This window comes from Cyrtonyx montezumae, unplaced genomic scaffold, assembly GCF_038088225.1.
Source record: "Cyrtonyx montezumae isolate F1298 unplaced genomic scaffold, pur_monq_1.0 scaffold_29, whole genome shotgun sequence".
Taxonomy (NCBI): domain Eukaryota; kingdom Metazoa; phylum Chordata; class Aves; order Galliformes; family Odontophoridae; genus Cyrtonyx; species Cyrtonyx montezumae.
In genome coordinates this window covers 11,193,260-11,215,558 of record NW_027072033.1, presented here as the reverse complement: position 1 = coordinate 11,215,558, position 22,299 = coordinate 11,193,260, and the positions used below count along the sequence as shown (strand labels likewise).

General features: G+C 43.1%; 1 protein-coding gene across 1 annotated transcript; it reads left to right on the top strand.

Moving 5' to 3' along the window:
• Positions 1 to 2,877: 2,877 nt before the first annotated feature.
• On the top strand, positions 2,878 to 19,826 carry LPL (lipoprotein lipase). Its single transcript, XM_065740700.1, has 10 exons — positions 2,878 to 2,982; positions 11,304 to 11,467; positions 11,591 to 11,770; positions 12,439 to 12,550; positions 14,437 to 14,670; positions 14,875 to 15,117; positions 16,137 to 16,257; positions 17,130 to 17,312; positions 18,440 to 18,544; positions 19,369 to 19,826. Exons 1-10 carry the CDS (start codon positions 2,898 to 2,900, stop codon positions 19,412 to 19,414), a joined length of 1,473 nt encoding a protein of 490 aa, XP_065596772.1. The 5' UTR covers positions 2,878 to 2,897; the 3' UTR covers positions 19,415 to 19,826.
• Positions 19,827 to 22,299: the final 2,473 nt, after the last annotated feature.

Here is a 22,299-nt window from a genome sequence, read left to right as displayed (position 1 = left end):
TGTGTAAGGAGACCTAGAGCAGCACAAGAATGTTCGCAGCCATGCTGTTAGCCCTCTCACACACATAGGCTTTTGCTTTGTGTTTCAGGCTCTCTTAGGTGCAGTGGAGTGGAAATAAGTGCTGGCATTGATTCCTCTCGCTGTTGTGCGAGGCAGTGAATTTGCTTGGGGTCTAACCCAGCTGCACCACACAGTCCAGCCTGCTCTTGTTTCACGGCAGACCCGTGTGGGCTTGTTCTGACTATAACCTTGCACTTGGTCTGCAAATTCAAGCACCAGCTCAGTTATGCAACTCCAGTCTCCCTGCCTCCATGCTCCCCACCCACCCCTGTTGGAAATAATGCATTTTAGCTCTGTTGCCTTCCACTTCAGCATCTCCAAGCACAATACATCATTCTGATTCACAGATTGAGTTTTGCTTCCCCTGTAGGATTTTGTAATTTACAGAGGAAGCAAAACTCAAATCCAGTTGATGGCTGCACTGAAGCATGCTGAGCTGATGAAGCTCTTTTACAGTCTGACCATGATCATCTGCAAGGAAGGAATGCTTTTTAAATGCTGGGAGAAGTGTTGTGTCTGAGCACTGCAACAGCAAGGAGGACAGGCACATCCTGCCCTCACGAAGGCCCATTATTTCAGATTATTTTGCAGCTGTTTACAACAGATCTAGACAACTTATTCAAAATCTGAGAAAACTCATATGCCCCCTTCTCATCCTGCTTCTTCTCTTTCATCACATCAAAATTTTGTTTCAGTGTTTTGTTTGCAATCTTTTTTTTTCTTTTAGCTGGACACTTGGCATAACTCTTTCACATTATGTCTTAAAACGAGACATGGCCATGAGATGGAAAAAAAAATCATGAAAACAAGCGTTTCCAGTGTAACAAATTAGATCTTACTCCAAGCTGCCTGCAGATCTGCTGCCAGCCCTTGGCTATTGATAGGATCCATGGTCTGGGTTGGAAATGAATTGAAATTCTGACAACAGCCTGCAGATTAGCAGAGGTTGTGGGGGCCAGCAGTGCCTCTGCGCTGGCCTCCCAGGCATTCCCAGGGCTCTGTTCTATCTCATCCCATGTGCCACTAACACTGCATCAGTTGTCTTCTCACCACAGTTCTAACACACTATTTTGCTGCAGTAGCCATTGGCATAGCTGTATAGGCTGGGAGGGACAGCCTTCATGCCCTGTTTTGCTCCAGTGGTTTGGAAGCATCACCTGTGACTATGGTGGCCTGACAGTCTGTGTTAAGGGCATCTTGTTTTACATTGTTTGTTCTCTTCATTTGCTAAATGTTGGCTGCAGGGAGTGGAATTTTCTAGGAAGTATGTCTGAATGTGGATGGAGCCAGGTTGATTTGTAGGGGAGAAATTACACTATAGAGCTTCAACTAAATTAGATCAATAGAAAACACATTGTTTAGACCACAGCTGGGAAGAAAAAAAAAAAACAAAAAAAAAGACTGAGAAAATTCTTGCCATTATTTTGACAAGAGAGTTGCAACTACCAGTCAGAGGATACGCTCAACACTTACTCAAAGCACTGAGCACACACTGTGCTTCTCCTGCTCCCACCCCCCACCCTCTGGACCCTCTTCTCACTCTCAGTTCATCACTGTCTGTCCCCTGCCCTAGTTTCCCAGACCCTGTCTCCTGTGCTCTGTGCCTTACACCCAGCTTATCTCAGCTGGAGGAAAGTCTCAGTTGCACCTTCATTAAATTCTTCCTGTGCCTTTTGGATATTAAAAATAAGGACTGGTAGTGTAGGAACTTCAAGCTGCATCCTGAGGGACATCACAGAATCGCATACGTGCTCTGGGATCTTATCAGTCCTTTATCAGATCAGCACTTTGCAGAGGTGACACAGTGCTGCTCCACCTAAGCCACCTCCCATTGAACAGCTGTGCCCAGCTTGAGTTTTAGTCTTCACTCTGAGGTCACCGCCCTTGGTGTTTGCCAAGAACGGCGTTTGCTCCACCTTGCCGAAACAAGTGAAATAAAAGCAATACTTGTTAGTAATATAATATTTCTGTTACATTTCTTTACATAACTGAACCTTTGCCCTGTGGCAGCAGCAAAAAGGTAACTACTGGGAAACTGCTGGCCGAGGGGCACACAGAGTGCTAAAAAAAACCTCAGAAAGGCAACGCTGCATTTCTCCAGAACACAGATGCAACCTCCAGCAATTTGCACACCGGGCTTGCACCCCCTTCGTTTCTGGCAAAACAAAGCATTGACAAAGGTTTCTCACGCGAGCAGCAGAAGGTGCTCTGCAAGCATCGAGCTGAACATCACTTGCTTCTTGATCCAAAAGCACAGGAAAAGACGGAAGCTAGCGTTCGGAGAGCGTGGAGCCAGGACGAAGAACGTGGGGGAAGAGCCGAACAGACGGGCTGCGAGGCAGCGCAGCGTAGCGGACGCCGAGGGGCAGCGAGCGGGGGCAGCGGGCGCAGGCCAAGGGCTCAGAGCCGACGGGGCACCCCCGCCCGCTGCCGCAGCACGCAGCACGCGGCACGCGGCACGCGGCACGCGGCACGCGGCACACGGCACACAGCCGTGCCCGGGACCGTCCCGAAGGTGGCGGAGCCCTAAGGGGAACAGCCCGGCCCCTCTTCCCAGCCTGAGCCCGCCCCGTGGCGCGCGCCAATGGGTGTGGGAGCTCATTTGCATACTTGCATATTGTCGGGGACTTAAGGGGCCAGGAGGGAGAAGCGTTGGTAGTGGGGGGTTGTTGCTGCGGTTTTCTGCCGGAGCGGCTCGGTTCCACTTCGTGTTTGGTTTAGGTTTTTTGTTTGTTTTTGTTTTACAGTAGCGTTTCGTATAGCTTAGTTATTCTGTTTTATTTTTTTAAACTCACCCCTCCCTTCTCCACTGAAACTTATCCACCGCAGTACATTGCATGGAGCGAGAACACGGGATGGGGAAATTGGTGCTGCTGGCGGCACTCTGCCTCTGCTTGCGCGGGGCCGTTCGCTCAGTTCCCGGTGAGTGCAGCCCCGGCCCTGGAGGTCCCCGGCGGAGCCGGAGCGTGCGCGGGGCGGGGCGGGACGGGGAGCGGCTAGGGCACGTGGGGCTCCGTCTCCTCGTTGGATGGTCTGGGCTGCGGGTGGCGCGGGGAGTCCCGGGGTGGGGGTTGCAGCCGTCGTTCCTGCTGGTTCGTGGGGTGGAGTTGGAGAAGGAGCGGGGGAACTCGCATCCTGCTAGGGAAATCCTGGCGAGGCTTTGTGGTTCGGGCGTTTGGGATCTGCTTTTTGTTTGCTTGTGTGTGTATGTGTTGTGTTGTTGTTGTTGTTGCTGTTGTTTTTCCCAGGAGCGAGGTGGCTTCTAAGAGTCCCTTGCTGGGGGCAGGTGGGCTCAGCATCACAGTAGGGTCATCTGGCTCCGTGCAGGACTGGAATCCTGTGTTGAGGTGTTGCCCTATGACAGCCCCACATCCCAGCTTGTCAGGGCTCCTGGTCTGCAGTGTGTGTAAGACAAATCTGAATGTGATCACTGTTAAAATAATGAATTTGGGCAGCAGTTAATGTTATTAATGTAACAAAATCCATTGGGAGAAAATGTTAAAAGAGAAATAGGTGCCTCCAATGTCTATAGACACGCACCTATAGTATCTAAATTTTTGTGTAGGTACTCTGCAGGACAGAGAAAGTAGCACATGTGTATGTTGACTACTAGGTATTTCCTAATACCCTCTTGGTTAATGCACAACATGATTGTGTCTTTAGCAAGCAAAGAGACTGATTTTGTTACACTACAACTCTTCATATTTGTTAGTGGTGCTGTGTTGTGGCCTTACTTTCTTAGACGTTGAGTGGAAGGCAAGAGGATCCTTTAGAAGTCCTCATACTTAAAAGTTCCCAAAGCTGTTGGGTGAAGCTGAAGTGTAGCAGTTGCTGTTGCTTTTTCATTGCAAATGCCTTCTTTTCCTCTGTGCATAAGGAAACTGGAAGGCTCGTGAGAAAGATGATGGGGCGCTAGGGCACAGCCAAAAGAACATGTTCTCATTTTGAATCCATTCTTGTGCCATCAAAGGCAATCAAGAGCAGTTTTCATCACAGTATCCAAGTTTCATACGCTTAACTTCCCAGAGCAGGTTTCCATTTCTCTAGGAACTGATTTGTCACAGACTTAATAATTGCATTATTTCTCCACAGGAACAAACAATATGAAGACAAGTTGTGTGATTGTCCTATAATTGTAGAAGCCTTCAGCCTGACACTATTTCTTTGACATCATGGTAAAAAGATGTTTAGAAACCATGGAAAATGCATGATCCAGCCCTCCAGGAATCCAGAGTATTTAATAAACAACATAGGAAAAGATATTGTCGGTGGAGATAACATTGGTGTTCCAGGAAAAGATTTTACAGTGCTTGGAATACATGCTGACCTCTATTTTTACTAGTGCAAATCAGGAGGCAGGGGTTATACCATTTATTATTTTATGCTGCTGTATGGTACAAACTGTTGCCTTTAACTATGGCTGTGTTTGGGTAAGAGCTGCCAGGACAGCCGTGGTGTGTCCTCTGCAGAAGCAATGCCCTTCTGAGATAGCTCACTGCTGAGGCTCTTGTGCTGTGGAGTAGCTTGAGCGCTTGAACTCCTAAGGAATTTTACTGGAACATCTTTGCGCAGGAAGCACTTGCATACTGTGGCTTTCTCATGCATTCTTTCCTCCATGTTACTGCACAGCCTGGCAGTGATTGTGTTTTATTGTCTTGGGGTAATTCCAGATATCCTAGAGGAGCTGATGGATGGCAGAAGCTCTGCTGCTGGATTGAGTTTACAAGCCTCCCAGCTACAGCTGAGTAAGCATCTATTTGACAGGGAGCTCCTCAGTGAGCTGCAAGCACCCGTGTACACAATACGGCAGCCACAGCGTGCCCTCACTCTGCCAGCTGCAAGGCTGAGCCATGTGCAGCAACTGCTCTGTGCTGTTCGGAGGTGTTGCTCCTTCCTCGAGGGAGTGAGGGCAGACTTAACCTCAGGGGTCTGCCCTGCGGATAGCAGGAAGCTAGAACTTCTTTCACAGCGAGGTTAAACTATAACCCTTCTCAAGGAAAAGGTTTTGTCAGGTTGCAACACGGTAGTCTGCTTTCAGTTTATGGTGTAGATACAATGAAGCAATCACGTTTCCTGTTTGTAGCCTCTTAATTACAACCAAGCATCAGTTAGCTTCAGAGCTCATTTAGTTCAGTGTAACTGGTGGATGTGTTGTCCTAATGCTGGTTATCAGCAGGAGGATGAGTTACTCATCTCCAACAGGTTATGTAAATGTTTAAGGTTATATCCAGATGTTTGCCTGTGTGTGTGTGTGTGGACTTCTGTTTGCACAGGCTAGCAGTATAACTTCTGATGATCTTTGCACCTAGCTAGTAGCATCCCCATTTCTGTGTAGGTAATGTCAGGATATTGTTTACCAAAGATTCCTATTTAAGCCATATTGGAGGTGCACTGATTCTTGTACATGCAGTATGATTGTATTTATCATCCCATGCCTGATGCTGGCCATTTTGAGTTTTTGATTCGTATTCCAGATGCTGTCATTTCTTCAAAACTCACTATCTCTACCCACTTGACCAGTGGTGGTTTTCTTTAAAAACACTTGCCAGGCTGCTGTTGGCTTCTTGTGAAGGAAATTTGAGCTTAAATCTCTTGATTAGTGTGTGAATCCATATTCATATTGTGTCAGAATGTTTAAGTCAGTGGGATACTTTCAGAGTTGACAAGAGTCTGGTTTGAATAGGGTTTGACAAATTTCAAGACCAAGTCAGTGAAACAAAGTTTAAGCAGAAGAATGAAATTCTTGACTTCTCCTAGTTACTAGCTGTTTTTCTGCACTTCTGAATTCTAAAATGTTCACTATACCTTGATGTAGACAGTAGCTTTTTTTAGAAGATGAAAATAGATTTTATAAGTGAAACTTTTAAGAGAAGTATCAGAGTAGGTTAAAATGGAGGGTGGCAGTGTTAGCTGTAAGAAAAGCCAGCTTCACTTGGAAACTGATGGCTTGATTCTTAATTCCTCTCCCTTTCTAATTCCCTAAAGAGGTAGATAACCCTTTCTGGGCATTGCTGTAAGCTTATGGTTAGTAAGGTGACCTAAAATCTTTATTTCCTACTGTGGGCTTGTTTTTGTGACTGTGCTCCTGGAAGTTCTTGCCATACAGCACTTGCCTTTATACCCCTGCTGAACTAAGCCTGCGGAAGTGTGATTTCTAGCAAAAGCATAGATTTGTTTCATCTACTAATTTGAAGCTCCAGGTCTGTTTCTCACTGATGCCTCATTTAGAAATAGAGTTGCAATCTCATTCCGAAAATGACTTCAGTATCTCAGTAAGGATATACATAAATTTCTTTGTGTAATTTCTATCATCTACAATATGTGAAACTTTGATGCAAATTAAATTGAATTCCTGTCCACCTGTCAGAAAAAGGCTGAAGGCTCTCCATTTCAGGATTTTCCTTGGTTTAACCAACTCAAGTTGAAACACATCATTAACTAACCTGGGGTATGCATGTGTTGGCTGCCTCTCTGTTTCTTTGGCTTTGTGTAAGACTGGAAGAATGAGATCCACTGTCACAATGTTTGACCAACTCAGATAGGATGTGATTCAAGAGACTGGTTGATTTAAAGCAAAGTCAGTGACAAAAGTCCATTTATGATAAAGTTTGATTCTTAGTTTTGGGTTTTTTTTTGAAATGAGTGAGACACTGAGGTACAAAAATTGAAATGCCAGATGCTTGCTTTCTAGAGTAATCTGCTTTGTAGCCATGATTGTAAATGATTCTAGTATTCAGTACATATCTCTGTACTGTACTTCTAAAATTTAATACATGACAGGTGGGAAATGAGGTAGTACTGCAAGGTGTGCAGCACAGAATGAGGAGCAGAGCAATCTTATGCTGTCACCCAAACAGAATTTGCAGTGCCAAACTTGGGCAACTCTAGAGGATGGCTTCTGATTAATGTCATTGAGAAGTCAGTAACAAACCCAACAATACACACTTGCCTCATCCAGATGGTATCTTGTTGCTGGGATTTGAAGATGCATGAATGCTGCACGCCATTATATTTCTTCTGAGCAGAAAGCATGCTACAATAATTTCTGACTATGATTCCTTACACAACATAGCAAGATGAGGTACACATTGCATTGCAAATTTGTTTTCATAAAAGTTTATTTCTAGAAAAGATGTATTCTGAACTTAAATGTAAATTCTGGCATATGTTTGTAATTGAAAACACTATATAATGGGATTTGGGTATAATTTAGATTCTGGTTGATTATCAGATATTTAATTCAGAAAGGAAATGATTTCTAAATATGAAGGGAAGCACTATTAACTAGAGGGCAAGTGGACTATTATTGTTTGCCTTCCTGTGTAGAACAGAAATACACATAATTGAAAGCCATTGCCTCAGATTTGAAAGCTGTTCCTGATCTTTTAAGGTCTTACTAATTTGCTGCTGAGTGAGAAGTTATGCTGATTTTTAACCATCAGACTTTGCTTCTTTTTTATTTTTTGTCATTCATGTTGTGAGAAAATGAAGTTTTGAATCAGCAAAAACAATGAGAAGTGGACAACTTCTGATTAAACTGGCATTTAACTTGGTAGATTGCTTGTTTTCAATAGGCAAAGTCTTATCTTTACCACTATATGAATCATTTTGCAGATTTGGAAAAAAATGTTTCTCCTGAGCTGCATCCTTTAGAAGGAATGGGGTCCACAGTATAATTATCTGGGATTAGCTGGCCAGCCTAGCACAGCTGAGGCTGAAAATAAAGCTGTGCTCTGCCTCTGTTCAGTGAGCTGTTCCTGCTAGGTTGTTTGTGCATGCTTTGCTTTCATTAAGTGATTAGAAATACAAGCAGCATTAAACAGGTGACTGCGGTCTCTCCAACGTTTGTATGTGAGCATTGGCTGCCAGTGTGCTGTCTGTGCACCTCATGCAAGAGGACTTGGTTTGACCTTGATCTCCATGGCCCTCCAAGTGCACCAGGACACCTCACAGACTTTGTACAGCTACCCAAAGGCTGAGCCAGGTCAGATATGAATTTGTGTGCCCCGATGAGTCTTGAATGAGAAGACCAGAAACTAAATTTGAGAAACAGTGATCAGTTTCTCTGCACACTGAAGCATAACTTTATGAAGATATACAGATGCACCAGATTTAGTAAAAACTTCTTAATGGGCAAAAGAAAGGCTTTGGAAATCTGTGTGCCTAGCATAGGGACCTCACCATACTTCTGGATGGCTTGGAACCATTCATTAGTGTGTATGTGTAGGAGTTTGTGAGAGCATTGTGGTTGTGATGCCAGGAAACAACACTGATCAGGATGGAGCTGGCCTGAGTTCAGCTGCACTTGGAAAACACACCATCAATATTCACTAAAACCAAATTGCCAAAGTTTGGCCTGGCTTCAGGAAGGCATTGGGTTTTAAGCCTGCAGTTAATGACAGTGTCAGCTGGTTATAGAGGTGCATAAGTGTTGAATCAGGCTTACAAGTAGGAGTCATTTACCTTTCCTTCCAGGAAAAGGAGGAAGTGAGCATGAAGCTTAAAGTCACTTTTCTGCCTTGACAGGCAGAAAAAAATGATAACTTATGTTTTGATTCTGGAAGCTGGTGGAAGTTCTGAGATGTGATCCTTTGAGATCACCACATTTTCTTACTACCAGTGCAAGATTCAGGCAGGGGAAGATTTTTCCCTCAAGTGTTGTTTATCAGATGATTTTAAATAGATAAAAATACTACCTCAAAAATGCAGGCTTCTGCATTTTTAGTTTAGCTTCCTTAATAGATTCATAGATACATTAGGTTGGAAAGGACCTACAAGATCATCTAGTCCAACCATCCTCCTATCACCATCCCTACCCAACTACTAAATCAAATCCCTTAGCACCTCATCTAAACGCTTCTTGAACAGCGCTAGGGATGGTGCCTCAACCACCTCCCTAGGCAGGCCATTCCAGTGCCTGACCACTCTTTCAGAGAAAAAATGTTTCCTCAGGTCTAATCTAAATCTTCCCTGGCACAACTTGTGGCCATTCCCTCTCGTCCTGTCATTAGTTATCAGGGAGAAGAGGCTCACCCCCTCCTCACCACAACCTCCCTTCAGGAAGTGGTAGAGTGCAATAAGGTCTCCTCTGAGCCTCCTTTTCTGCAGACTAAACAATCCCAGCTCCCTCAGCCGCTCCTCATAAGACTTGTGCTCCAGACCCCTCATCAGTTTTGTTGCCCTTCTCTGAACACGCTCCAGGGCCTCAATGTCCTTCTAGTAGTAACGAGCCCCAAACTGAACAAAGTACTCGAGGTGCGGCCGTACCAGAGCTGAGTACAGGGGGATGATCACCTCCCTGCTCCTGCTGGCTACACTATTTCTAATACAGGCCAGGATGCCGTTGGCCTTCTTGGCTGCCTGGGCACACTGCCAGCTCATGTTAAGCCGAGCATCAACCAACACCCCCAGGTCCTTTTCCTCTCTACATTCTTCAAGCCATTCTGCCCCAAGCCTGTAGCATTGCATGGGGTTATTGTGGCCAAAGTGCAGGACCCGGCAGTTGGCCTTATTGAACCTCATCCCATTGAGCTCAGCCCAGCTGTTCAGCCTATCCAAATCCCTCTGAAGGGCCTCCCTACCCTCAGACAGATTGACACATCCTCCCAACTTGGTGTCATCTGCAAACTTACTGAGGGTACACTCAATCACCTCATCTAGGTCATCAATAAAGATATTAAACAAGATGGGCCCCAATACTGACCCTTGGCGGACACCACTTGTAACAGGACGCCAGCTGGACTTAACTCCATTAACCACTACCTGCTGGGCACGGCCCTCCAGTCAGTTCTCCACCCAGAGAAGAGTGAGCCTGTCCACACCACGGGCTGCCAGTTTCCTCAGGAGAATTCTGTGGGAGACCATGTCAAAGGCCTTGCTGAAGTCCAGGTGGACTACATCGACAGCCTCATCTACCTGTCTGGTCACCCAGTCATAGAAGGAGATGAGGTTGGACTAGCACAACCTGCCCTTTGTGAACCCATGCTGGCTGGGTCTGATCCCCTGGTTGCCATGCACGTGCCGTGTGATCTCCCTCAAGATCATCTGCTCCATAACTTTCCCTGATACCGAGGTCAGGCTGACAGGCCTGTAGTTCCCCAGGTCTTCCTTACGGTCTTCCTTGCAGATGGGAGTCACATCGGCAAGCCTCCAATCTTGTGGGACCTCTCCGGATAACCAGGAATGCTGATAGATGGCAGAAAGCAGCTTGGCAATCACCTCTGCTAGCTCCCTCAGCACCCTTGGGTGGATCCCATCTGGTCCCATGGACTTGTGGCAGTTCAGATGGAGGAGTAGATCTCTGACCATCTCTGCTTGGATCACAGTGGGTGTATTATGTGCTCTGTCCCAGACTTCCAGGTCAGGGCGAAAAGTACCCTGAGGATAACTGTTCTGTCTATTAAAGACAGATGTGAAGAAGGCATTGAGAACCTCAACCTTGTCCCATCTTCCAGAGGACATAGACTCTCTTTTTCTCCTGGAGTCTCAACAAAAGTTCCCGGTTCATCCACACTGGTCTTCTTCCCCTCTGGCTCGACTTACAGGACTCCGGGACAGCCTGCTCGTATGCCTTTAAGATTTCCATCTTGAGGAGCATCCAGGCTTCCTGGATCCCTTTACCTCTCAGGAGCGAGTCCCAAGGGACCCTTGCAACAAGCGTCCTGAACAGGTCAAAGTCTGCCCTCTGGAAGTCCAGGGTAGTGGTTTTGCTAGTCACCCTCTTGATATCACCAAGAGTAGCAAACTCCACCATTTCATGGTCACTCTGGCCAAGACAATAATGTATCTGATACCTACTGTTTTTCCTTTGTTGATAAAATAGTTGTGTTTTATAAGATTTGGACTTCACAGCTCATATTTTTAATGGGCTGTGACTACTGTGTCCTAAAAAAAACCTTGATAAACAAGTGATATTTGTGATGAAGTGATGTAGAAGATGTGCCATCAAAATATATAGTAATATGGTGGGAACTTGCTGCTTTCCTGCTTCTACTGTGACTCCTAAAAGGAACTTATGCCAATTGGACAACAGGCTAGATTCTCACTGCTTTAGCAGTGGTTTTGGAGAATGAGTAGTTTTCACTTTTCTATTTCTCTTCTATGTGGCCACTGAGAGAAATGAAAACAGCATGTTCCATTTCTAGGGTGTTCCTAATCTCTCTTCAGCATCATATACTGTGACTTCTTTTAGTCCTAATACTTCTTAACCACTCATCTGTGTTTAATATGATCTTGCCTAGCAGAAGCTGAGATGAATTTTCAGGGAATCGAAAGCAAGTTTTCCTTAAGAACACCTGCAGAGCCTGATGAGGATGTCTGCTACCTGGTTCCTGGGCAGATGGACAGCTTGTCACGGTGTAACTTCAACCATACCAGTAAAACCTTTGTGGTGATCCATGGGTGGACGGTAAGAAGAAAAGGGACGCATGTCCCTTTTGATTGCACTCCTGATACTGTGTTACATGCTTTGGTGTCTATATGCCACACATAATATCAAGATGTCTCGTTTTTGTCTTTTAAACCATAACAGGTGACAGGAATGTATGAAAGCTGGGTCCCAAAGTTGGTGGATGCTCTATACAAGAGGGAACCTGATTCAAATGTCATTGTTGTGGACTGGCTTGTTCGAGCTCAGCAGCACTACCCAGTGTCCGCTGCATACACAAAGCTGGTGGGAAAGGATGTTGCTATGTTTATTGACTGGATGGAGGTAAGACCAAGTCATGTGTGTCTCACATGTAATCTAGGGAACACAATGGCAATGATGAAGCACTTTTATCTTCATGCCATTGATGCAGCAGACATTAAGAGTTAATTGTCTCCTTTTGGGTAGACAGAGTTAAGCAGTGTCAGACAGTGTTTCTGCTAGGCTGGTAAAATCCCAGGCTTTCCCTTAGACAAGGAGGCCTTTTATATTGCAGCCCAGTGATTTATTCACCTTGTGGTTAGTGGAGTCCTCTGCGTCCACAGAAGATTTCAGAAGGCTCTGTAAGATGTAGCTGTGAAACAAGTTCCTATATACTGTATAGGAGCCACCACTTGGTGAACAGTTAGAAATGTGCCTTGCCTTTGGGAAATATTAAGGTGATCCAAGAACTGAGCAGAAAGGATGGCTGAAAGCATTGTTATAATATACAGAATAATATATTGTCTATATATGCACAGCTGTATTTCTGTCCATAATTCTGCATTTTTCTCTATTTAGATTTTTTTACCTTGAGACAGTCTTTTATAGAACTAAGTTATGTCGACTATATTTAGTGTTTTTCCTGTTATTTGTAGTCCAAAGAGGAGTCACGGGTTTTATAAAATATTTTCCTTTGTCATCTGATGCTGTCCTGTTTGACATCTGATTTTAAACAAAGCTCTTCTCTGCAGGAGAAAGTCAATTACCCTCTCAAGAGAGTCCATTTGCTGGGGTACAGTCTGGGTGCTCATGCTGCTGGGATTGCTGGGAGTCTAACCAAGAAGAAGGTGAACAGAATTACTGGTAAGAAAACCTGTAGTTATAGAGTGGAGAGTCCTCTCTTCATACTGAAATATTATTTTTCTTTGAAATTACCAGAATAATTGTTGTTTGTTGGTTGTAATTAGGTTATGTGTTCATTCTACATTGAATCAGAGTCTGATATTTATGTAGTAGAGCAGGAAAAAGTTCACAGAAGATCAGAAAAGGGTAGTGAGTGAGAAGTCTCACTCTGCTTCTGCATGAGAAATGAGTAACTAGGTGGATTTATCAGTCATGAAGAAACTAGCTTGGGGAATGGGCTTGTAGCTTGCTGGATGTATGTTCTGGGGTTGATCTCTCCCTTGCAGCAGCAGAACTTTGGGTAGTTGTCTTCATCCAGATGGTCATCCCTTGCAGGTGGTGAGATCCTCTACAGGAAGAGCAGGAAGTTGATCCTCCTGCAGTGGTTGTAGTCACCTGCAGAGCTCATTGTTGAGGGATGCTTTATGTGCAGATCTGTGTGGGTTCAGGGGGAGGCTGGATAAATGATCTGAAGAAATCCGCTGTGGGTTACTGAAAAATATGTTGTAACAGGCTCAAATCTTTTTGAAAATAGTACTGGGAAGAATTTTTGGATGGGTAAGGAAACACAGTTACACTTGACTGGCTTACATGCATACTTAGATATCTACTTAGAGCCATTTTCTTAATTTTGGAGGCTTAACAGTGTACTAGATAAAGTAGCGTGCTGGGGCATAACTGTTTAGTTTGCAGCCCAGCAGCTGGTGAGTTGAGTCCTTCCTTGCCCTAGCACTAATTTCAGTGAGAAAAGAAGTACCTCATCAGCAAATAAGAATAAAAAAGTCACTCATCTCATCTCTTCATTGCCAAGATAACTTCTGAGCTACATTCAGACCAGCCCAGATCCCTTCCTCCTAGTCTCAAGGGCCTTTTCAATGAGACCCACTGTGATCTCAGATCCATGGGCATGCTGCAGAGTGGCCTAGGCTTCAGGAAGAGCTGATTCCTGAAAGGCAGCAGATTATATCAGGTGGCCAGAGCATTAGTTCCTCTACTCTTCCTTCCTCTCAGCCACCTGTTTTGTTGGTTTCACTGAAGCTGCCAAATCACTTAAACACCAGTGGCCCTATGTCAAGCCCTCACAGTTGTCCCTTGGTATCCAGGATGTGCCTTTAAGCACAGGAAGTGATGGCATGTAGTCCTTGAAGCTCTCATGGCAGAGGGAGGCAGCTCTCAGTAAGTTCATCCGATCTGGGTGGGCAGAGCTGGGTGCAGGAAATATGTCTTGTGGGGACAGCTCTATCAGCCACCTCATAAGTAGCTTGCCTGGTTGCCAGAGATGGCGCTGTAACAAAAGCTGTTTGTGCTTGCATTATGAATGGGAGTTCTTGCTTGCTAGCAGAATGGATCTGGGTTTTTTTTCAATGTTAAGCTGCAGTATTACTGACACTATTATGTTAGAATGTCACTCCCCTTAGGCATGTGGACAGTGAAGCTCTCATCTATATTTCTGAGTTCCACTAGTAGAGAGCAGCTAGATGCTTTCCATGCTTCGTACACTTCAAATAGAAATTTATCTCTGTTTCATGACAAGAGGGGAAGACACTGAGGAAAATATTTATTACCTTATCTCCTATTCACAGAAAACCCTACAACTGTGGAGAAGTTATCTGCTTCTTCACAGGTGTTCATGTACACCTCCTCCTTGAAATAGTGACAGCATGTACAGGTAGCATATTTGGTTCTCCTGTCTTCACAGATGTTACTTAAATGATCCCACTGTAATGTCTTCACTGTTGCCATATGAATAGTCCAGTGCAGTGTGGTACCCAAGTTTGTCATTTTCTGTCATTGCCAGTGTTTCGGTGGATGGTCACCTCAGTTATCCTTTGTAATTTGCCATAAAGGTCTGGATCCTGCTGGTCCCACCTTTGAGTATGCTGATGCCCCTATCCGCCTCTCCCCGGATGATGCTGACTTTGTGGATGTTCTGCACACCTACACTCGAGGCTCTCCAGATCGCAGCATTGGGATTCAGAAGCCTGTTGGACACATTGATATCTACCCTAATGGTGGAGGTTTCCAGCCAGGCTGCAACTTGGGTGAAGCTCTGCGCCTGATTGCTGAAAAAGGCTTTTCAGGTGAGGCCGCTCTGAAGCGAACATCTGAAGTATAACATCTGAAGGGAGATCTGCATCCATATCTCTGCTTTAGGTGTCTTAGGGTTGCTCCTTAAGTTGCTTTCAAAACTCAGTATAAAGCCCACCTAGGCCCTAGTTTTTCTTACCTGTTTATGTCACTGTTTAGGGCTTGCATATATATTGTGTTTTTTTTTTTCTTTGAAGATGTGGATCAGCTGGTGAAGTGTTCTCATGAGCGATCCATCCATCTCTTCATTGACTCACTCCTCTATGAAGAGAAGCCCAGCATGGCCTATCGCTGCAACACAAAGGAGGCCTTTGAGAAGGGCCTCTGCCTAAGCTGCCGGAAGAACCGTTGCAACAACTTGGGTTATAAAGTCAACAGAGTGAGAACAAAGAGAAGCGCCAAAATGTACTTGAAGACTCGTGCTCAGATGCCCTACAAAGGTAGGTTCTTCTGGCTTACTGTTAAGCACGGCTAGTGCTTTTGTCCAGATTTTTTGTGAATCAGAGTGGGCTCATAGTATCACTAAGGTTGGAAAAAACCACTAAGATCATGAAATCCAACCATCACCTATAACCACTGTGCACACTGAACCATTCTGCAAGTGAAAGTATTGGTGCATTGATGCCTACAGTGAGCAGGGGTCAAGCTTGTCTGCGTTTAGCTTACCTGCAAGCTAAAGTGTAGGATTAGAAAATCAATGTCATTTTATTCAAGGTGTGATGGTTGAGTTACAGTACAAGATGGAGGGTGTTCTGAAACAAATGTCTAAGTGACAAAATGAAAAGAGGGTTTACTCTGCGCCCCAGACAATGACTCGATTTAGAACAACTGAATCTTCTGAATTTTCTCAGTATTTTCATCCAGTTGGATTTTTTCTGCTGCTAGGAAAATAATCAGAAGAGCCCAGCCTGATAGGTAAGTTATTTAAAGATGTGGAGACATCAGACTTCTTGGGCTCACACTGCTTTTGCCAGAGGAATACCACCCCCATGTTAAAATCTCACGCCAGTTCTAGGCTTCCATTGCCACAGTGGTAGGCCTGCAATGGACATTGCAGAAAGAACTGAATGACTTTCAACTGTTGGAGTTTTTTCTTTTTTTTTTTACTTATTTTCTCCCTAGCTTTGACAGTGCCGTGTGGTATGTTCATTGCTTTGTGCATTGTGTGATGGAGCTGCAAGAACAGTGTTTTGTTGGTCTTTGAGTCTTAATCTGTGGTCTCAGAGCCTGAGTTCTCTTCACCAAAACTCCTGTATAAGGAGGACACAGCTCTTTCACTTCATGTCAAGGGTTGCAAGTCTAGTGTACTGTCCTGTATACCCACAGAGCTTGGTTTAAAGATACTTATATATACCACATAGGATATGTGCAGGGCTTTTTGTGTAGCTGCCACCTGCAGCCTCTTTGGAGCTTGAGATTTTTTTTCATAATGGCTTCTTCTTTTGTGTTCTTCTTCCAGTCTTCCATTATCAGGTCAAGATACATTTCTTTGGAAAGACGAATGTGACCAAAGTAGACCAGCCATTCCTGATTTCTCTGTATGGCACTCTAGATGAGAGTGAGAACATTGCTTTCACGCTGTGAGTAGCTACAAAAGACAACTATGCATTGCTTAGTCTAGCCCAAATCAGTTAAAAGCCTCTTCTGAAATACTCGGGGTTCTAGCTTCTAGCTATGGAAGGCCATTTTACAGGGTTCCAGAATCTATTCTTGTCATTGACCAAATAGATGCATCATTGATCCACTGTAAAAGCTAAGGATCTAAGCTCTGTAGAAGCCATTTCTTATAAGAGGTCTGTAACATGGAAATGAAAAAGTCAGCAATAGGTCAGACTAATAAGAATTTTTTGTTTTCGCCATCTCCCTTTCTAGATGCTTGTAATGTTCCACCTGTGTAAATGCTCTTTCCAAACTGCAATGTGACCTGGAGTTAATTGTTAGATGTCCTCAAGGTGGAAGCTGAGGGAGGCATGTTTCCAAAGCTCTGTGGTGAAGCATAAATCAATGCTTTCATACTCAGCGTGTGGGCTGGAAGGGAATGGGGCTGGGAAGCACCAAGGTGTGTTTTCTCAACAAGGAAATGCTTTACCAAAACTGTTCCTGGCTGGTGCTTTTCTAACAAAGCTCTGAGAAACACCAGCAGTGGAGAAGATACCTCTTGCATGGTTGTCCCAGGACTTTTTTTCTAGCTTCTGGCAGAAACTTTTCCTAGTGTTTCTGTAAAATTGTCAGGTATCTTTATCTTTTTCTGTCCATCAGAATTATGGAGGATAGTTCCTGAAGTGCAGGAAGTCTTGGTTTGTTTTTGTTTTCTCTTCAAGTTTTCTGCCTTTTAATATTAGAAAGCTACTACCCTTCTGATTTTTCCATTGCTTACTTAAGACTACTGATTAACCTTTCTGGCTCTTAAGACTTTTCCAGTGGCATTTTTTTTTTCTCTGATTCCTTGTAGGCCTGAAGTCTCCTCCAACAAGACCTTCTCCTTCCTGATCTACACAGAAGTGGACATTGGTGACTTGCTTATGCTAAAGCTGCAGTGGGAGAAAGATACCTTTTTCAGCTGGTCAGACTGGTGGACTCCATTTACATTCACAATCCAGAGAGTCAGGGTGAAGTCAGGCGAAACTCAAAAGAAGTAATTTGCTTTGATTGCCTTGAGTTGTACTTGCTAGTGTTTTCTTATTCCTGGGCAGGAACAAAACATGGGAAGTAGTTACAAATGAGTGGAGCACTGATAGTCAAGACTCTGTGCAGCACCAAACCTGCATTTATTTCAGTCAGATTCAGCCGTTTGCTCCCACTGGGATCTACAGTCTGTAATTTTGCTCCTACAGAATTCATTTGCATCTCACTGCTCTCTTGCCTCAGATTGCTTACAGTATGGAGTGGATCTCTGAGCGGGCAGTTCTGATTATGTTTTCAGTTCCTCTCTTCCTTTCATTTACTGGATGTTTGTTAAGGTTTTCTTTCAGAGATGGAGATTTTGGAAAGATTTCTAAAAAGTGCACTTGCACAGGAAATAATAAGCTGGGTTTTCTTGGGAGTTTGGGGATAGCTGAGTGGCTGGGTGGGAGCTAAAACACATAAATATTGCAGGATGTTGCTAATACATGAATGCTAAAACAGCACTTAGTTGAATCAGTGCTGCTTTCACCAGAATCTTCTCAATGAATCTTTAGATTCATTAGATGTGAGTTCTGTTAGTAAAAAAAAAATTCCTCTGAAACAGAGAATGTGTATATCCCATGTAGTGTTGTGAATAGTGTGCTACTCCTTTAAATAAACAAGGCAGTCTCTTTATCAAAAAGCAGTTATCAGAGCTGAACAAATATGGGGGTTGGGAAAGCACTGATAAATAGAAAAGCAACCACTTAGGTTTGCTGGAATTGGCAGCCTACTCTGTGCAAATATTCAAGGGAACAAGGCTTTCTTCCAAGATCATTAACCTGGAGGAAAAAGTCATACGACAGTAGTAAATAAAAATCCGAAAGGTTATGGTAGAGCCTCTGGTCTCTTAGCCAAAAGATTTTTATGCAAAAGACTAATAAAACTTAGGCTGCAAGTTGAGGCCTGTATGTAATGCATTTTCCCAGTTTTTCTTGCGTAGAGATTCTTTTGAGAATTCTTTTCTAATAATTTTCTTTCAGTGATTCTCACAGGCTTGTGAAGTAGCACTACCCACATGGTAGTATGAATGCTACTTCTTGGTGTATTGTTTCTACAATTAAAATATGATCTGAATGTCCAGTATTTATTTCACAGGGTGGTATTCTGTTCTCGAGATGGCAGCTCACGTCTTGGTAAAGGTGAAGAGGCAGCAATATTTGTGAAGTGCCTGGAGCAGCCTGACAACAGGAAGAGGGGAGGGTAAGAGTGAACATTATTGTCTTAAAGCTGTGGGAGGATCTCATGCAACTTTAAAGATTTGGCTAATTTCTGTGCTCATTTGAATAATTCAGAAGCATCACAACTCAATCAAACCTGAGGCAGCTTTATGCCTAGCTTAAAACCCCCAGCTGTGGATCTCTGACTGTCTCCTTATGTGGCTGTTAGCACATCTGCAAAGCAAGTACAGGTCGCTATCTCTCAAGCTCTTACAGCAGCTGAAGAGTATTTACAGGCCAAATCCAAAGATAGAGGAAAGCTTTCCTATGTCTGGAGATGCCTAAGATTCACCCCTAATGCAAAGATATTCAGGCATCTGCTCTGAGTCAGCACTGAGTTCTTCATCTCACAAGCTAGCTGCAGATCTAGAGGCTGGTACAGAAGCGGAGCAGTCACATGCAAGTGCACTTTTCTTTTTTGATTAGCAACTTTTCTGACCTTAAGTAAACTTTCAGTTGTGAGACCAATTTTATTTGGACTTTATTCACTGAAGTTTGAACTGAAGAAGGGGTTATATTTATTTTAGTGCAGTTGCTATGAATGACAGGTCTCATGGGGATGTTTGTAGACTGAGATCTGAAGCACGTGTGGATCTTCACTCCAGGGCAGTGACCTGGTGAGCCCTTGAGACAGGTGTGTCTTTGTCATGCACTTGTAAAATACAGCAGTGTCCAAGGAATGCTTGAACACATAACTCTCCTTCTGATAAGTAGTTTTGAAACTGAAGTTTCAATAAGACAAATGGAACAAGCACCTTGTGTCCTTCTCTTTAATGCATCTGTGTTTCATTTCTTTTCTTTCCACAGTGCCAAGAAAGCCTCTAAAGAAAATTTGGCACGTCAATCTGCTTAAAAAGTTTCAAGGATTAAGAATTTCCACACTGGAGAGGAGAGTCTGTTCATCCCTGTGAACTGAATGTTCAGAACCAAATATATAGAAATACTTATCTGCTGATGGCTTTTTTGCCTGCTCTTCCTAGCTATCTTAGGAGGCTTCTTGAAAGGAGGTCTCAGTATACAAAGTTACTAACCATAAAGTTACATTATCCGAGTAGTTAAAAACAAAGAAACCTCTGCAACAAATTACCAAAGGCTTGAGTGTTTAGGAATGAATAAGTAATTTTGCTTCATCTGGTGCCTCCTGACAGTTTCTTGATGTCAGTTCCTCTTCAGCAGTTTTGTGGTATTTATTGAAAAGAGACAAAACTCTGTACCTGGTCTCTTTTTAGTGGTTTTTTTTTTTTTTTTTTTAATTTTGTAAGAAATCTTCTGGAACTGCACAGATCTTTTTTTTTTTTCTTTCTTCCTTTTTTTCTTTTTTTTAATTTTTGTTCTCCTGGCCTTGCTAACTGAATTTTCAGGCAGTTCAGTGGCTAGAGTTCATTGTCTTCAAGTGTTTATTTAGAAAATGAGTAGGTTTCTCATGGGGGGGGAAAATATCTTTGTGTATGAAGCTGTAACTGAGAGATGTCAGGGACTGGTTCAGTTTGGGGGTGAATCTTCTGTGTTGTGGTTATGAGTGTGCTTTACTGAGTGCAAATGCCAATGCTTCTTAGCAAAAGTTATAATCTGTTAAGCTATGTACTCCTGTGTAGCTTATCCTGGAATAAACAGCAGCAGGAGAAGACAAGAAATAACAGTGTCCTATACAGGCATTCAACTTTTCCTTCATGTTTTCATCCCTCAAGAACGAAGTCATCTAACTTTCATCACTGAGTAAGAAATGACAGTGGAATTAAGCTACAAAAAAACCTGCAGAGAATGGATTCTTTTTTTTTTTTTTTTTTTAACCACTTGCTTGCATCCAAGGTGCCAAAACTCAAAGGTCTCAGTGCCATTTAAAACTGAAGGTCAGTCACTCAGATGAATGGCAGTTGTATCCAGTCTTTGGTGCAAAAATGTCCAGGTTTTTTTGGTGCACCAAAATAAAAATAAAAAAGACTTCTATTTCCCTGTGCTGGAATTGAGACTTCCAGTGACCAGCATTTGTTTCTTGGCTGTGATACAATCATAGATGCTAGGAGTTGCTTGGTTTTGAGATCTGAATTCAGCAGGGAGCAGGAGCTGTGACATTCAAAGGAGCCTGATTTTGTGATGCACAAAAACGAATGCTCTGAAAAACACTTGAATTTGACATGCTGTGAATTGCCAAAAATAGATATATTGAAAGCTTTTTGATTTTTCCGTTCTTTATGTAATTTTTCTTATGCTTGGAAAAAAAGTTAATAGCCTTTTTAGCTTTCTAGACAACAAACAAAATGCTGGGGAGGCAGATGGGTTTGAAGCTAGGCATTTGGAGAAGTGTAATGTGAGCTACTGGTGCTGGTTTTTAGTCTTTTCCCACATGTGCAAGACAAAATGTGGAAGTGGTGGTCCTCCAAGATCATCCTATCTTTGAAGCAAAACAAACAGGAATACATGTATGTGCAGTTGGGTTTTTTTTGCTGTTGTTTGTTTGTTTGGTTTTTTTTTGCTAGCCGTGGTTGCTAGTATAAATGGGGATAAAAGTTTTAAACAGTGCAATATGTTGGAATATTAATAACTCCAAAATTGCTTATGTTTGATTTCCTCACTATGGCAGAGATAGGATGAATCACTGAGGGTGGGGCTGAGTATTGAGCCACTGCTTTTGAGACCTCTAAAAATAAATACAGTATTCCCTGTAGAGTTCACATTTTGTTGCAATTTTCTCTTGAGTGAAAGTTCTCTGGAAACGTGTGTAAACAGGTGTGCTTTTAATACAGGGTATAATACAAACACATATGTTCTTGGATACAAAACAATGAAGGTTCTTTTACATGGGGACACACGATATAGCCTTGAATGTTATTTATTAGCTGTAAATACCATATTTATGTGTTTTAAAGGTAGTTTGTATATATTGCTGAAGTTGCTGAGAGTCTTTACACTTATACAGTTGTGCGGTATTCCTCCTGTATATAGCTTTCAGAGAGATTTTTATCAACAAACCATTTACTCTGCATTATTTCCAGTGTGGTCAATACTCTTTTTTTTTTTTTTTTTTTAAAAAAAAAAAGGAAAAAAAGAAAGCTCCTCAGTTTTGTATAGAATGGAGACCTATGGTTTTAATAAAACTCTCAAACTGATGCCAAACTTGGTAGTTTCATTTTGATGAAACACTTTACTGTACGTTGTATGTGATGTGAAGACCATAGCTTTTTACTTGGATTCTTAGATAAGACAATGGGGATACATTTTTTTGAAATACAAGTTGAGGTTTTTATTTCATTTTTTCCTTTTTATGTTCACATTTTTCAAGAGGTAATGTCACAAATCAAACTACAGAAGAAATCTCAATGTGCCTGTACATGTTGCTCTCAAGTGAAGCAGTGAGGCACCTGGAGTTCAAGGTTTCCAAGTTTCATGACATCAGCCCTTGTTGTTGTTGTCTCCATACAAAAATAAATAAACAAAACAAATAGCAGACAAAGTGCTTCTGCATTTCCCTGTACCAGATGGAAATGTACTGTACTCTTTATACTTCTGGCACTGCGTGTACAGGAGGCAGTGCTGATCCCTAACACTACTGCTTTTCTAAAGGAATAACAGTTATTCACATTTCACCGCACACTCACGTGCCTAGCTAAGCTCAGGACTGGTTGTCACCAGAGCAATTTTGCTTGTGCTCCAGCAACCTCAATTGCCCTGTGATACAAAGTGAGGCTGTAGCAAGGTTCTTTAAAGGAGAGCAGTAGAACTGTGGAGGGTCAAAACAAC